Raw genomic sequence first — 13,276 nt, forward strand, 5'->3', positions numbered from 1 at the left:
GTTGGTTGGGTTTTTGTAAGGGAGTTTCTTTTGGTTAGTTGGTTGGTTGGGTTTTTTCCCTTGGTCTTTTTTGAGGGGTTTCAATTTGTTCTTTTTTTTTTTTTTTTTAACCTAAAATAAATATTTTGGACTCAGAGATCTACTTATAGTAAGTCCCTGATAATATTCAAGAATACTGTGAAAAGGCATATACAAACAGTAGACCTACATTTGTTTGAGTTTTGAGAAGTTTTGTCTTTAACTGTTTTAATACTGAAGTAGAAGGAAGTGGGACAATTTTCCTCTTGTATTGCTGTTCAAATTATTGTTCAGCATGTTTATTTCAAAGACGAAGTTCAGCTAGCTTTCATTTTGTTGCTGTCAAACATAATAGCACTGACTTAAGTGAAATTCTCAACCTGTTTTTCAGCAAGTATTTATCAAACTACCTAGAGCTTTTTTCAATTTTGTCAACTATAGTATATATTACTGTTTTGCATCATTAAAGTAGCTATAACAACTTCTAAAATAAGGAAAAACCCATTTTGTATCTAAGGGAGATGTGTAAATGAAGAAACCCCCCAAAATCTGAGTCTTTTAGCATTTCTCTGTTGCTGATAATCTTGTTTGCAGGTATAATGGAAAAAAGGTGGGGGAAAAAAACTTTTCTAAGCAGTTCAGACAAAAGTATATATTTGTCAACATTAGCCATTCTGCTGCAGACCAGTTTGATGTCAATATATTAATTAGCATCTTTTATCTGATTTGTCTGTTTCATTAGAAATTAAAACAAGCAAAAACCATACACAATTTCCCCCCCCCCCAAATAAAAAAAAAGCCCACACCAAAACCCTAAAAACCTGTTCAGATTCTGTAGCCTCTAAAATAGAAACACTGTGTTTCTTTGTTGGTGTGGTGCTTGGATCTCTGTTCAAGTAACTGCAAACCTGGGCTAACAGAGGAGAGTTCTGAAATAGGTCTGACCCACAAGACCATTCTGCTGGGTTATGGGTTGCTTGCTCCTTTGGAGTTTTTGCTCTGAATGTGCTTTTTCTTTTCCTGCAGAATCCCTGCTGTGCCAAGCAGACTTCTGCCCGCATAGGAGTACCTGGCTGTTGTTAGCACAACCCAGTGTTGCACAGAGAGGCCAAATCAGCATTGCCCTGTGACCAGGCTGTGAGGAAATAAGCCTTGAATGGATTTTGGGAACAGCTTCTTCATTGTGATTAAAGAAATAGCTGCTTTTAATTTTAGTTTTGATCTTCTTTGATAAAAGTTAAAATGCCTGATTATGCAAATGCCTTTTGGAAAAAAAAAATTAATGGTAACTTGGTTTATGTAAAGGTAATTGTGTGTATAGATTGGGAGTTACTGTTTTAATTTTCCTTTTAAGTTAACAGAAACCAAAGTCAGCTTTTTCAGAGGAAGTAGCTCGTATTCTGTCTTCAACAACAAGAAGAGCCAGACAGAAAATAAAACCTCAACTGCCCTAAATCCATTAAAATACATACATTTTACAATGAGATACATGTCAGAAACGCAGCACAGGCAGTTACCAGTTGAAAAAGATGCCATACAGAGGATCAAAAAACGTAGAAAGCCTAATGAAAAGGGACAGCCTGGTTTTACAGTCTGGCAGGAGGATAGCACTGAGATTAGGGGATTGAGCAAAAAGCCGGCGTGCAGAATTGCGGGTTTTTATATAATGGCTTTAGGAAGTATCCTTTAGGACCCAGTGGAAATGTTCAGTGAGGCAAACTTGGTGAGTAATGGCCAATCATTAAGCGGTGATGAGGGAAAAGCGCTGAGTGCGAAGCCCCTGAGAGGCTGTCGAATGCATCAGGCCGGGAGCGCAGCGTTTCTGCCGCTGATAGCCGACCAACGCGACACGCCAGAATTAGACTCGATTCAATGTTTAAACCTGGGGGGACTTGTGCTGCAGGAGGTCACTGGAACGCAGACTGCCCGGCTCCCATTTCCAGCAAGATGCCTTATTTTGCAAAACTCCTTTTATTAATCTTCTGCTTAGTTCTTCTTGTGGAAAGCAGAAAGCACAGGAGGAGGAGGTGGACGAGCCATCTGGATGTGCAGAGGGCAAGGTAAGGGTTACTAAACCATGTCTTTTCCTGCAGTGCTACAAATACATTACTACAGGGATATAAAAGCCTACTCTGTCAATGTCTTCTGTGTATCGTGTGCAAACAGCTTTACAGATAACGTTTTTATAACAGTGTCTGGTGGTATAACCATTTTTTTGTGTAATTGGACACTTCTGTTGCTAACCTTGATTAACAATGAGTGAGGCAGGTTTTGCTGAGAAGTTGACTACTTCAGCCTGGTTTGTGGTAAAATTGTTCTTAGCCATACATGTAGATTTCTGAGGGAATTCAGAGGAGTTGCAATTAACAGAGATGTTCAAATGTGCATGGTGTTTAATATTTCAGCACTGTTTCGAAGCAGGTTATTCACCTGCTTGCAGAATGTCTGTGTTACTTAGGATCACTTGGAATTGCCCATTGTGCTCTGACAATTTGAGATGGTGATGTTGGTTAGCATACATTGCGGTAACTGATAACAAATTAAACCGTGGAAGTTAGCCTGGGATTGTAATAATTACAATATTTTTTAAAGAAATACATTGAAGCTTTAAAAAAAGGCATTTTCAAGTTCAGTGAAAGCACAAGAATTAGTTAAAGGTCTTAGTAAAGTTTATTAGATTTACCACTGCTGAGATTTGTCCAGAGGTTTACATTAGAAAAGATAATCTTCCAAACCTGCCAGACAGTCCAAAGTATGTTATCCTTTTTTGTGGTTATGTCATCCAGTGGCAGTTATATCTTACAAGACTATTCATTGTTTGAAGGGCTCAAAAATAAAATTGGGTTAATCCATCTTATTAAATGGTTTCACTATGGCTATAAACTTTCAGATTTTCATATATTTTTGTGGACTTTTTGGTTTATCACTCAACAATTTTACGGAAAGTGTTGTTCCTTGAATGTTTTAAGAAGAAATATGATGTAATTCGAAGCAAAGAAAACATAATAGGCCGTGAGATTTACACTACTTATTGAATAGTGGCATATGCTTTTAGTGACGTAAATGTTAAAAAGCTGAAACGATAGGGCCTGATCCTGAAATCCTAAAGTCAACTCAAGTTTTACCACTGATGTTCACAGAATCTCAATTATTGAATGAGATCTTTCACTGAATTCTGAAAATATTCTGTAGTCTGTATTCTGAGGAATGTGCGGGATTGAGCAGTAGCACTTCCTTGCAAACCTTTCTGCATAGTAAAGGTCATGTGCTTTGAAGTAATAAAATAGTGTAAATCCTTCTTTAAATATCAATTTGCCCTGAAGTAGGGCTATTCCCTGCTTTAAAAGTTTTGTACTTTATTTGAACTTAGATAAAATAATTTACAGTTTCTACAGAGCTGATATTTTCATGAGTTTTAAGAGTAGAAGTCAAAGCACTGCTAAAATTATTTTTATAAATAACACTATAAAGAATAACAATGCTATTTAGTATTCTGTGGTGTAATGATCTAAATGAAGAATTTTCCATCTAGGTAGGTTCTGAGGAACTATATGACACATATATACACACACACTCTCACATACAATTCCTATGCAATGTAGTTATTTAAAATTTTATAAAATCAGGTTTTAGGGATTGTCAAATGAGAATGACATTTGGAATACAGAGAATTCTGCAATGTTGCAACAAAAAGCAGTGTATGGAACACTGTTGTTAAGATTTTAATTTTTGTATTCAATTATATTTCAAATTTTATATTTCAATATTTAATTGTATTTATTTTAAATTTTGTAGTCATTATCAATTGCGTCACTGAAAAAATTCAGTTGTCCCTAAAACAACAATGAATAGGAGACTATTCTAGTAAAAGGAAACCGAAACTAATTCCTAGGCTGGTTTCCTAATCATGTAAGAGAAGTTAAAAAAATGATCTTTTAAATAATTTCATCATATTTTTTGCTTAGTATTTCTCTTGCTGACTTACTGTACGAAACGGAGTAAATTTTACAGTAGACTTTTCTTATTCAAGAAAATGTATTCCAGTATTAGGGAATCTACAGTCGGTAGGTTTGCTATTTTGTGTCTACTAAGGTGACACAAAATCAGCCTGATCTAAAGCTCAGTTTTATATAGACTTCAAGAATATAGCTTGGGTTGTGCAGGTGCAGAACTCCTTCAGGGTTGTGATTTTTTACTTGGACATTGCACAGAGGTTCCTGGAGCTCTGGGTGCTTGGGGTGGCTGCTCCTGCAGGTTCTGGGACAGCTCTCTGCCACATTCCTTGGAGAAGTTGTTGAGCCTGTGCCTAAGTGGGAAAGGGACATGGGGACAGTCAGGTTAGGAAGCCAAATTAAGAATTGCCATCTTAAGGGTTGCCTGTGCATCGTTAATTATTCCCGGTTGCTTGTGTTAATACGTTGTAACACATTATTTTTTTCGATGAGCAGTGCCTGCTCAGCATGCTGAATGGATAATCCTTGCTTGATTAGAAACTGCCTTGCATTTAATTTTCTCTTGCTCCTGCATCCCCTCCTCACTGATAACACATTGATCCTCCTACAGATTGAGGTATAACATAAAGAAACAACTGCTTGTGTGCAACGCTGCCCTCACTGTTGCCCAAGACTGCCTCTGGTTATGCTCTGGAGAACCCAGGCTTTGCGTAGGAAGTTGGTGCATGCTCACCAAGTAGCACCTCCTGACTTTATACTTCAATAGTAGTTTTTCACATTTTCCGTGGTATGCAGTCCGTGCCACTTATACTGAAAAACTGAAGTGATACTTGTTTCTATGAAGTTGAGGATGTTCTTGCTGATGTGCAAGATGTATAAATGGTGCATGAAACCAAGGGCTCTAGAACTGTAGCGGCATTGTTGGTTAAAACTTTTGCATTTCATTTTGTTTGAAGAATTCAAGTGATGAATGAATTGCAAAGTAAAAACTTTTGTCAGAGTTGCCTGGGTGACTGCTGGGCAGGGCATGTTTGCTCCAGTCTTACCTGCTCACCAGAGGATAAATTTACACAGAGGAAGAAGTGCCTGGAAAAAGTGTAAATGTGGAAGGGTGCAGGTGTGTGTGTCAGATGGTCTGTGCTGCTGTGTTGACAGCTGGGATTTTCCAGAGAGCTGTGCACACAGTTTGTGCTCATGATGCCAGGTCAGACTTGCTAAGCATAGTATGGCTGTACAGTGTGTGTAGCTGTGCTTGGATCTTCCTCAGAGCATCGGCTTTACCCCAAGTGCCAAGCAAGTGCTGCTGGAATGTCCAGCACTGAGTTTTTGAAACAGTTTTGGGTACTCTTCAGTAGCTCAGCAGTGGCTGCCTCTCAGAAATAGTAAACCAATTCCAAAAGACAGGATTTCCAAAAGACAGAAAGAAACTCTAAAAATTAGTGTTTTTCTTAATGTTTACTGCTCTATAAAAATTGCTCATAATGCTTCTGGCAATGTTTATTGCTCTGCATAAATTGAGAACTCAGGAGACATTTGCCATCTCTGTTGTGCCAGTGAATGCCATGTTTCCAGTGACCTGTGCCCACCTGACTCCGAGTCTGCCTGTTCCTCTCTCCTACCAGCTGTGTGAAGCCTCATGCTTCAACAGCACAAAAACTGCCTTTGATATAGAAATGCCTTTGGGCTCTTCTTAGCTAAAGACTTCCTGCCAAGGTTTATGGAAGTGGTCAGTCCTTTGGAGAATCCCATTAGAAATGCCATTTTTAGGGCATGCTACATGCCAGCCTTAGATTGGGACCCAGAAGCAGAAGGCAACCACTAGGACACAGTAGCACAAGGCTCAGCACACAAACTGTTTTTCCAAACAACATTCCACTGGAGCAAGTCTTCTGGTGATCCTTGCTGAAACTGCTCGTGCCAGCAGCCACTTCCCTCCGTTGCCTTGTGGAGCTGCGTTTTTTTCCCTGTTTTTCAACTGGATACTGGAGACACATCCTCTAACCTGTGGTACCTCCCAGCCCTCACAGATCCCCTTTGCTCTATGGAGGTTTCTAATAAAATTTGGAGTTTGTTTGTGCTTCAGTGATTAAAATGAGATAGCTATTTTTTACAGGTTCTGGCTAGCCTGAGGCTCAAGTCCAGGGCACTGCTGAACCTCTAGTGCAGGGTTTGATGTCTCCTGAAGCTTTTTCCCCAACACTGCAGCATCAGCCAAAGAGCAATGTGAAACAAAAGCAGGGAGAGAATGTGTATGATAGCAGTGACTGTGCACACCCTTTGAGTTCCAGAGTTGGATTTAGTTTTTCTAGAAATCTGGCAAGGAAAGTCACTTTCCTTTCCTTCCTGCTCCCAACATAAACCCACAACTGAGTAAATGTGAAGCATGTTACATCCAGAGGTAGGGCAACAGAGTACCTCTTCCCTGAGGCTCTGGAAGCAATAGAGACTGGTGTGGCCACCCAGCCCAAGACAGACCTATCTTGTGGAGATGCCAGGCCTTCCTGGCCAGCTGGGCTCCTAAAGCACTTGAATTATTGGCCCTGACAGGCATTGGAAAGAAACTTCACCAAAATCTAAGATCTCGATGTTCCCAGTTTGTCAGAAATTTCTCAACCATATCTGATCCCATATGATCCATGCATATTAGGATTAAAGACACCCTTGTAACACAATGGTGATAATAAATTTTGAATTCTCATTTAGGAGTGAGCTCCTTGTTATGACAGTCATAAACAGTTTTTGTACCTTCTCTTTTTAATTCAGCTTCTAGAGCTTTGTGTTGCAGCAGTCACGTGCTTTGGTGGTTAGAAAAACAGGTCTTGTCCCTTCCTTGCTGCTGCATTTACACGGTGTACATCTCCTCCAGCTTGCTGTGGCTGCTACACAAAGTAAATGATGCCTTCACCTGATGCATTTTGGGATTTTTTTCCCCTCAAAGAATATACTGAAGAGTGATAAAATTTTCACTGGAACTGTAGAAATGCTTCTCTGCATCCCAATATGTAATTGGAACCAAGGCCCCATCTTGCAACCAAAATCCATCCTGAGTTCTCCAGGGGAAGGTGCAGAAACCTGCCAGACTCTGTCTGCCAACAGCTGTGCCACACGCAGGATGGAGACCATGTTTCCTTTCAGGCTCACCACTTGACCATTGCCTTGTGCCTGACAGCACGAGGACAGGTTCCAATTAGAAAGTTCTGTATCTTGCTCTGGAAAGGTCTGAATTATCTGCATAGACACCTGCTCTTTTTTGAATCCTGCTGAGCTCTTATCTGTAATTTCTCATGCCATCAAGAATTAATTTTCTTTTATATATTTGGCAATAGCAAAAGCATCTATTTTATGCAATTGAGACAATTCTAAATAAAAGTGACTGGAAAGGAAAAGACATTAAAAAAAAATTAGGGTAATAATAGTAAAACCTTTACAGAAGCTCAATGAGCTATCCGTTACCTTTTCTTCTTTTTAAACAGAAACAATTCTTCACAGAAGTCAGATTTATCAAATTCATGCCCCTTGAATGAAATCTAAACAACAATAAAATTATAGATTAAAAAAGTGGCCAAAAAAAAGATAAAGGGAGAGGGTGGATTCAAATGAATAGGGGTGAGTTAGAAAGCGTGCATAAAGCTGGAAGAAACCCTGACAAATCTCTAATCAGAAATGCTACAGGACATAAGTACATCAGGGAGGATTTATGAGATACTGGTGATCAGATTGTCAGTAAAGGCACCCTGCGGGCAGCAGTGTTCAGAGCACCCTTCAGCTCCCCAGGAGCACTGGCAGCTGGTGTCACCTTTGCTGCAGGTAGTGAGGTGCTCCCTATGCCAAACAGCAGTGGGGCTGGCATGGGTACCTGCCAGAGCAGGGCAGAAGATAAAGCACAGCTGATGTCAAACACTATTATAAAGAAATCTCTTTTCTCAAACAACTTGGTCTTGAATTGGATTAAATAGACAAAAGTAGTAATAAATTTTAAAGGCTATGTAGACTTCCTGTCATTAAAAATATCTCAATACAAAAACTTTTAAAATGGATTAATTTGATTTAAAAGGAACTGTCAGAGCTCTTTCTGTAAAATCTGAATTGGCCATCATAATACCTGAAGGATTGGGCACGAACTGGTAATTAAAGGATGGTTGTTAAATGCAACTCCTGGCTCAGGATGTGCCTGAAAACCTGTTTTCTTCCTAAGACAGTGTTCCCAGCCAGCCCTCTGAAGCCTCTGCAGCCACAGAAGGTTTTCAGCAGTTCTCCTGTGTGCTCTTTGCTGTTTGATGATTTTTAAAGAATTGATCAAAATGTAGCGTTTCAGGGAGGCTGAGCAATTGATTTACAAGATAATACTGACAGGGTTTTCCACGCTAATTTACTGTACAATGTGTAATCCCATGTCTTATTGGACCTTTAATTAGACTTTTTTTACCCCCTTCTTTGAGGAGAGAGACTTGATTGAACATCCACTGGTACTTTGGCTTTTCCCTGCTGATTAAAGTCAAGCATACATGGGAAGATCCTTTTCTGGACTTCCAGCTTTTTGGGCACAGAGGCCGTGCAGCGGATGGTGAAGGGGAGAGCTTTGGCAGCAGCCCTAACTTTGCAGCAAAACAAAGCTTCCCCCTGCAGCAAGCAGTTAAAAGCTAAACTTCTGCCTCCAACTATTCCCATTAATGGTTGTGCTTGGTTTTGCATCCCTGCTTTTAAGTAACCATTGATGCAGCCTTTTCGGGAGGGTGCTTGCTCCATCTGGGTCTTCCTTACAACTGGCAGACAGAGAAGCTCTGACATCCCAAGTGAAAGAGGAGCCCAAAATAACCTGAGGGAGATCCAAATTTTCCTATGTAGCATGTGCCCTGGGGTACAAGGGGTTATATTCCTTCAAAACATCTACATGATATAAATATTTTTAAATTCTGTTCCTTCATCTCCTTATTGTAAGGAAACGGGTTATTGATGTCAGCAGCAGCTATCAACATCCTTTAGGCTTCATAATTTCTTTCTTGAAATGAGTGCCCTGATGGGAAACTTTTCTTCTGATTTGTGATTTATGCTCCCTTTGGCTCATATCTATCGTGCTTCATATTTTTATGAAGCTGAGAACATCCCTTTCCATACCCACACTTATGAGTGGGGTGATTGTTTTGTAAGTTCTGAATTCTTGACCAAGCCTTTAAGTCTAAGTAGTCTCTTTATTTTTCCTCCAAGATTTTTTTGTTCTTTATTTTCAGTAATATTTCTTCCATACAGGAAAAGGAATCTGAACCTTTTGTATAAAGTTCTTTCTATTTATCATAATTATTTTTAGTAAGTTACTGGAAACCAGCTAATTGCAGCAGTACTTTTAACGTCGGCTGCTCTTATGTCCAGATCAAAGGAATTGAGGAGCCTTAAGGGATGGTCCAAGTCTTCGTTCCCACTATTGGAGAACAGTCAGGGATGCTGATCTGGATTTTCTTCCAGAAGGGCATGCAGTTTGTTTGTCTGCTGGTTAGTTATCCCCTTATGTGATTTCAGTGACTATCCTGCACTTTTCTCAGGGATTTGTTGTCATCCTTGTTCCACTGTTATCATACAATATCTCAAATAAAAAGTTAGAATTTTTCCTACCTTAATGTTCAGAAAAGTGAGGGACTGAAGGCTTCTTTAGATAGAACTCCTCTCTTCCTGCTGTTGTGGGGAGGAATGGGTGGTTTTGTTGTTACTGAAAGCCAGAAGACCCTCTGTCCACACAAACTGCCAGCACTGAATTGGTGAAGTTCATGGGGCAGTTTCCAAGAAGTGTATGGCATTGCGTGACCAGCACTGAAAAGAGCTTTTTCGTGACAGTGTTGCCTTGGTACCTGGCCAAATCCTGGCCAGGTAACGTGGGGCAGCCAGCTGCTTCTACTGCTGCTTGCCCTCAGCTGCAGCATTTGCTGCATCTAGCTCCCCTGTGGGATGCTGTGCTCTGCTGGGAGCTGGGGTGTCTGGGACAGAGGGAGCACCACGTCCTTGGAGGGGGCAGAGGAAGCAGGGCTGCTGTGGGGCACAAAGGTCTGAGTTAACGCTGTGGAAAGGCGGAGCTGTGCCTATGTTTGGGTGCTGGCAGTCTCCCCACAGTCCCTGGGGTTGTGCCTGCAAAGCTGCTGCTCCTGTGGCTCTGAAATCGGGCTGGCAGTGGTCGCACTTGGGCACAGAGGCATCAGAACAACGCTATTGCTGTCTCTTGCAGTCATATCTTGAAGAGGAATCGTGACTTGACCAAGGCTTGGAAAGGAAAGACAGAGCAGCTTCTCAGAGTCAACGAACATGACTTCACCATGCGGCCAGCCTTCGGAGGTGAGAATAAGATGGTTCTCTTGATTTCATGCTAATCTAATTGAGAATAATCTAATTATCCAATTAACGATATAATTAAAAAACAAGCAAACAAACGTCTGTCCAGATGCATCTGCGAAGGGACAAGACTTGGTGCCAATTCAGAGAGGCCTCATGCTCTGTGTTCTGTACATTTCCTACATTCCTCCCTGTTGCTGTTGGCTCTGTTTTTGGCTGGCATTCCTCAGACCTCAGGATGGACCCTCTCAATAAGTATTTCACTCTATTGAAAGAGGAACAACCTGCAGGTTTTAATATTCATTTGTGGTTGAGAAGTTGCAATAAGCTTTTCAGCTGATGTGACTAAATTGCAAAGTGAAGAACTCACTGGGTGGATCACAGCCCATCATTACTAGGAGAAAATGGAATACTTTTGTGCAGAAAGTCTCAAACTCTCATACGGGAATTAAAGAATGGGAGGGAAGACCTCAGCCAACTTCACTCTGCCTTTGGTCACTCCCAGTTACAGGAATGTGCTTGTCTGACCTTTCTAGACTCACTGCTGCAGAGATAAGAGGGTACCTGAACAGAACCTGCTGGCATACCAGTATGGCAATCCCTCTTCTGATTACATCAATAACCAAATCCTTCCAGAGCTAAGGGCAGAGTTTTCTGTGGTTTTCACTGAATGTCTAATGCTGCATCCTTTGTCAATTGGCCATCTAGGTTGAAGTGCTACCTCTCTCAGTGGGACACACGAGTGTTGTGCCCTTTGCACCTGGTCCATAGAACAGAGCTGCTCAGACCTGCCCATTCCTAGTGTGGCTGAAAAGATGTCTCCTCAGTGCAGGTGTGCTGTTCTGAGAGCACAGTGCTGACCCCTGCTCACAATTTATATATATATATTTTCAAAATCCAGAGTTTGAACCTGTCATCACCAGTGTTTCCTGCCCCTGTAACGTTATTTACCAGCAAGCTATAGTCCAGCCTAAACACTGGAGGGAACTTTTTACCTAATCAGTGATAAACCTCATCTGCTGCTTCTAGGGTTGGAGAGTTTGCCTTAAGTTGCCCTCTGGGTGGAGCATAGGCAGATCTCCAGGGGCTGGTGGGAGCACACTGAGCTCTGGGTGCAGCTGAGGCTCAGGGATGAGGTTTGGGAGCTGGCCCTGGAGGCACTGGGCTTCTTTATGAATCAGCTATAAAAGTGTGAATTCACTGAAGTGCACCTGCCTCCCTAAATCCCAGGTATGCCCTCCCATGCTATAAGTTCAGGGCATGCTGTCTTAGGTTTTACGATTTTTAAATTTATTTTTAAGCCAACCTCAATACTTGGGGCTTGCTCCTGGTGAGGACAGATTGAAGGTGCTGATCTGACCTCTCTGCAGCTGATCTGTCCTCGGGACAAAAGACCTGCTGATCTGATGGGTGGGATGATAGGGCCTCTCTGGGAGGGTATTTGTCCTCTCTGCCTTGGGAGACAGCTGAGGAGCCACAGTGATTTTTTAACTTCCTCCCCCCCCCCCCCCCCCCAGCTGCATATATGTCAGGGCATCATGCCTGTTTTGGGGGTAGCTGTGGGGTTTTGTTCTGTTGTGCTGATGGTTTGGTGCCCAGTGGCACCACTGCACTGTATTTCTGGAAACAGGTCTGAATTTAACTATTTTCATCAGTGTCACAGGGTCCTTGAAGAATGCATTTGAGCACAGGTCACACCAGACACACATCATTCACTCTTCTAGTCTTAATAGAACTGCGTTTTAATCTCTCTTTTTCCTTTTTTCCCATGCTACCTCCCATCATGACATCAAGATTCTTCTAGAACCAAAATTTGGAATAACATTTATATAACTGAGAAATGCCCTAAGAGCCTTTGCTGAGAAGGCTCCTTTTTTTTAATAAAGGAAAAGCATGATGTTTTTTATTAAATTTTTGCTTAAAACCTCCTTAACTTGCAGAGATTCTTGGGACAAAGGCGTGGTATTAGCAAAGTTGATTGTGATGAGGAGCAAAGCATGGAAACAGCTTTGTTGAGCCTCCAGGCTTGGAAAGCCTGACTCAGACACACAGAGATAGCGGGTGCTACAGGTTCTTGGTCAGCTGCAGAATTGCACAGTGTGTTTTTAGCCCGATGGAAAAAAAGAAAAAAGGGAAGGGAACAAAAGTCTGGTAGGAGGTGCTCCTCATATTTTTTCTGTAATGTTATTCATCAGGTAGTCACAGTGATTTGCTGTGCACCGTGATGCTTCCAGCTTCTTGCTGTGGCAATGTCAGTCAAACATGTGGTCTGACCTTGGAGGATAGAAAGGCTCTTGCACTGCAGAAGTGGAGAAGGGGAGCCTGTGGGATACACGTGGCTGTAACTGGTCACTGCCCTAAGACCCTCTCTGGTCTAATTGTGGTTCCTGCTCTGTGGCATTGCATTGGGCCTGTCATGTTACCTTGCAGGTGGGAAAGGCACCTCACTTCTGGAAAACTAAAATAATACTGTAAGTAAATTGTGAGTGGCATTAAGACTAAAAAAAATCCAGTACTGTTGATGGTCCCCAAGTTTGGTGGGCCAGCCTGCAACTCCATCTCAAGCTAAAATGGGGACAGGATATGAGTTGCTCTATGGTGGCCACAGACCCTTGCTGGTCTGCAGAGGACAGTCAGTAACACAACCAGCCCGACCAACACAGCTGTGACCACTGGGCAGAGCAGGCTGGGGTTATGCAAGGTGAAATGAAAAAAAACCCAACAGCACTAGAAAAAGGTGAAGGGTGTTTCAAGAGAAAGTATCTTTGCAAAGAGCAAGTGAGCAAACAAATGTTGTGTAAGTTGCGTTATTAACAGCCCAATAAGCACGGCTGTCTTGCCTGCCCTCAGCCCATTAGAGACAGGCAATTGCATACAGAGGCAATGACAAAGTTTTTTTGCTTTGCTGATGGTCAAAGAGCCTCCATAAGCTAAATGAGACTGCAGGGTTTTTGACCCTTAGGGAGTTATCTCCATGACAGTGACCTTGT

At 41.7% G+C, this 13,276-nt stretch overlaps 1 protein-coding gene across 1 annotated transcript in view; it reads left to right on the forward strand.

The window, feature by feature from the left end:
- Positions 1-1,570: 1,570 nt before the first annotated feature.
- LOC116994676 (gamma-aminobutyric acid receptor subunit rho-2) overlaps positions 1,571-13,276 on the forward strand; it is a 33,345-nt gene continuing 21,639 nt past the window's right edge. The window contains exons 1-2 of the mRNA XM_033056563.1: positions 1,571-2,078; positions 10,183-10,289. Coding sequence (XP_032912454.1) covers positions 1,891-2,078; positions 10,183-10,289 — 295 coding nt within the window. The 5' untranslated portion in view covers positions 1,571-1,890. The remainder of the gene's footprint in view (positions 2,079-10,182; positions 10,290-13,276) is intronic.

The sequence above is a fragment of the Catharus ustulatus genome, chromosome 3 (assembly GCF_009819885.2).
Source record: "Catharus ustulatus isolate bCatUst1 chromosome 3, bCatUst1.pri.v2, whole genome shotgun sequence".
In the NCBI taxonomy this organism is placed as follows: Eukaryota; Metazoa; Chordata; class Aves; order Passeriformes; family Turdidae; genus Catharus; species Catharus ustulatus.